Source organism: Pteropus vampyrus, unplaced genomic scaffold (genome assembly GCF_000151845.1).
Source record: "Pteropus vampyrus isolate Shadow unplaced genomic scaffold, Pvam_2.0 Scaffold16, whole genome shotgun sequence".
In the NCBI taxonomy this organism is placed as follows: Eukaryota; Metazoa; Chordata; class Mammalia; order Chiroptera; family Pteropodidae; genus Pteropus; species Pteropus vampyrus.
The window spans coordinates 10,456,593-10,459,664 of NW_011888797.1; the positions used below are offsets into that span (position 1 = coordinate 10,456,593).

The following is a 3,072-nucleotide window of genomic DNA, read 5'->3' on the forward strand; positions in this document are numbered from 1 at the left end:
ATACCCTCTATGTCCACAGCATTTGCCAGATATGGGGACACAGGTGACCTTGTCCTCATGGGGCTGTTCCAAACTGATGGGGAAACAGATGAATAACCAATATGTGCCACAAAGTTATAAGGAAGGAGCGTTTAATTTATAAACATTTCTTTATGCAATACTTTTTTTCCACAAAGGATTTGAATCAATCTGCCAGAAAAGGTACAAGCGATAAAACGGTGAACTTTAACTGAAGAAGAAAATCAAAACCAAAAAGAGGAAGAAGATAGTATTTATTGAGTCCCCACTACATCCCAGCATTTTACACACATTATCTCCCTCTATTTTTTCCATATTTTCTCCTTTTATGGGTAAGCAAACTGAGACTCATTGCAGATAAGTGACTTGCCAAAGTTCACACAGGGCTGAAGGCAGAGCTGAAAGTCACACAGCTGAATCTGGCCCCAAAGTCCAGACAGCACAATATAACAGCTATAAAGGAGCTTCAGATTTGACTGTGAGTTTCCTAGCAGCCTGGGGGAAAAGGGAAACTGAACATATTGCCCAAGTGGTCACTAGACAGGATAAAACCAGACATTTCATCAAGAGAAAGCAAAGCCCTTCCTAGCACTGCATTGATTTTCTTTTCCCAAGGGAGAGTTGATGAAAAAGAGCTCCTGGGGTAGACTCTGTTGAGCCCAGCTTAGACTGCCCAAGTTAGTGACCCTTCTGTTTCTACATGAGGAGGTTTCTGATTAAATGCCCATCGTCCCCTAGAGAAGGTTCTGTCCTCCAGTGACTATCTGTGTGTGTACGTGTGTGTATCTCTGTCTCACTGTTTTTCTCTTTTTATACCCCACCGTGCCCTGCTCTGCCTTTGGCCTCTATCCCTCCCTAACTCACACCCCAAATGCAAAGAGCCCCTGCTACTCAAAACTCTGCTGGTTTTTAGGAAGTGCTGCTGTTACACTAAGAGCCTACGCACCAGACCCGCAGGACAGGACTTCCTCCCCACACTGGGCTGGGCGGGGCAAGCGGGAAGGGGCCTGTTGTAGCTGAAGTGACACATCTCTGCTTGGGCAGCCCAAGCAGCAGCCGGGTCAACAGGCAACGGGAGCACAAGCCACCCCTCCCCAGGGACTCCAGAATGGACTTGTGCCACCCAGGTAAGCACCTGGAGCCAACCTCTCTGGACTTCAGCTTCCTCTTCTGTAGAATGGGGATAATAGGATCCTGGAAGGAATCGATATGTAAACAGACATGGCAAGGGTGGAAATGCAGAAGCATGCGGCAGATGTTCGTGAGCTCATGCTAGCTGCCAAACTGTGTTTCTGGTGCTGGGAGCACAATGAACAAAGCAGGCACTGTTCTGGCCCTCAGGAGCTTACATTCCAGATGGGAGACAGACAGCAAATATATTAATGTCACACTCAGAATGAAGAGTAGTAAAGCAGGATAAAGAAGATGGGAGGGGGTAGTGGAGAAGCCCTCAAGTGGAGACACCACTTGAGCAGAGGCCTGAGGAGGAGGGGGAGTGATCCTCGTGGGTTTCTGAGAAAAAAAAAAAAAGCTCTAAGAGGAAGGAGCAGCTAGTGCAAAGGTCCAGAGGTGAGACTAAGGGACTGAGAAAGGTTGCTTATGTTGAAGGTGACAGTGTTGGTGACGTTGACGTCTGTCTGGGTGTTACGAAACCTTGGAGCCCATGTTTGGCTTTTGAGGGGTGAGGGTGTCCTTTGGAAGGCTAAGGACGCCACCCAGAGCCCACGGAGGGGGCCAGGAATGAGCAGCGGAGGGCCGTGGCTGAGACCCTCCGAGCATGCAGGGCTGTGTGTCTGCAGAAAAGGAGGAAAGGTGGCTGCACGGGGTGCACGGGAGAGAAGGGACAGCGCTGAGTTTCTGTGGGGTGGAGAGAAGAGGAACCAAGTCTCTGTGCCCCGTGTCCTCACATTGCCCAGCATTCCAGAAGACGAGGGCTGCCAGCAGCTGGCCGGGAGCTCGGGTCCAGATGGCCTCAACCCTGTTAAGCAACAGAACCCTTTCTTCAGACAAAACCTAACACAGAGCAGTCCGACCCCGCCCCCTGGGCTCGCCTCACCCCACAGATAGAGAACCATCTATCCATTTCAACAGCCCCATTTACAGATGGAACAAAGGAGACTCAGAGAGGGAAGCAATCTTGCTGGGGCAGATGGCTCCCCACCCCTGGATGCCTTGCCCAGTGCTCTCTCCCTGAACCCCTAGCTTCTCCCGTGGGCTTTTGGGAACAGGGGGTTCGTAGACAGTACGGGCTCAGTGAACAGGTCTTAGGCGCCAATAAGGCAGGAGACCCTGCGAGGAGAAGCCCCTGGCTCAAAGTCGCAGCAGGTGCGAGGGGAACATGAGACTGTGAAGCAACATCCCACATGCCTGTCTTCCCAATGTTATCATTTCATTCTTTGGGGTCTCCCCCTGCAGAAGTCCTTAGGAATAGGGACGTTTATCTTCCCGATGCAAATGGGGAAACTGAAGCTCTTGGGGTGAAGTGGAGGAGAGGACTGACTTGCCCAAATTCAGGTGACCATTAAACGGCAGAATAGGGCCAAGCCCCTGAGAGGAGAGAGAGCCCAGGTTAGCCTGGGCTGTGGGTGGAGAGGGGCATCAGGGGAGGCCAGAAGGGGGATCACCGCTTTGCTTTAGGCTGGCCTGGAAGGAGGTGGATTCAGTGGGGTCAATGCAAGCAGTCTGTTGCGAGATTTGAGGTCTCCATTGAATGGTTCTTCTATTCATTCATTTATTCTATAAATAGTCCTCTGGCATGTAGGCCCTGTGCTGTGGAATGCTGGGGACAGCAGGAACCAACCCTGGGGAGCTGCTGGGCCGGGATGTCGGGGAAAGGGAGACAGATCTGCAGGACAGTGACACAGGGCAGATGTGCAAATGAGCATGGACCTGGAGCATGAGAGGAAGTGACTCTTTCCACCTGGGCAGAGGAGATCTGGAAAGACTTCCTGGAGGAGGCAGAAGGAGGAAGGGAAGGTCATTTCTGTTATGCAGACTGGGTCTTAATCAAAATGCCTCCACGGCCTGGTGACTACCTCGATCTGAGCTCAGATT

General features: G+C 51.3%; 1 protein-coding gene across 1 annotated transcript in view; it reads left to right on the forward strand.

The window, feature by feature from the left end:
- Positions 1-1,034: 1,034 nt before the first annotated feature.
- The window catches only part of CYTH4 (cytohesin 4), a 28,237-nt gene continuing 26,199 nt past the window's right edge, over positions 1,035-3,072 (forward strand). The window contains exon 1 of the mRNA XM_011354441.2: positions 1,035-1,145. Coding sequence (XP_011352743.1) covers positions 1,127-1,145 — 19 coding nt within the window. The 5' untranslated portion in view covers positions 1,035-1,126. The remainder of the gene's footprint in view (positions 1,146-3,072) is intronic.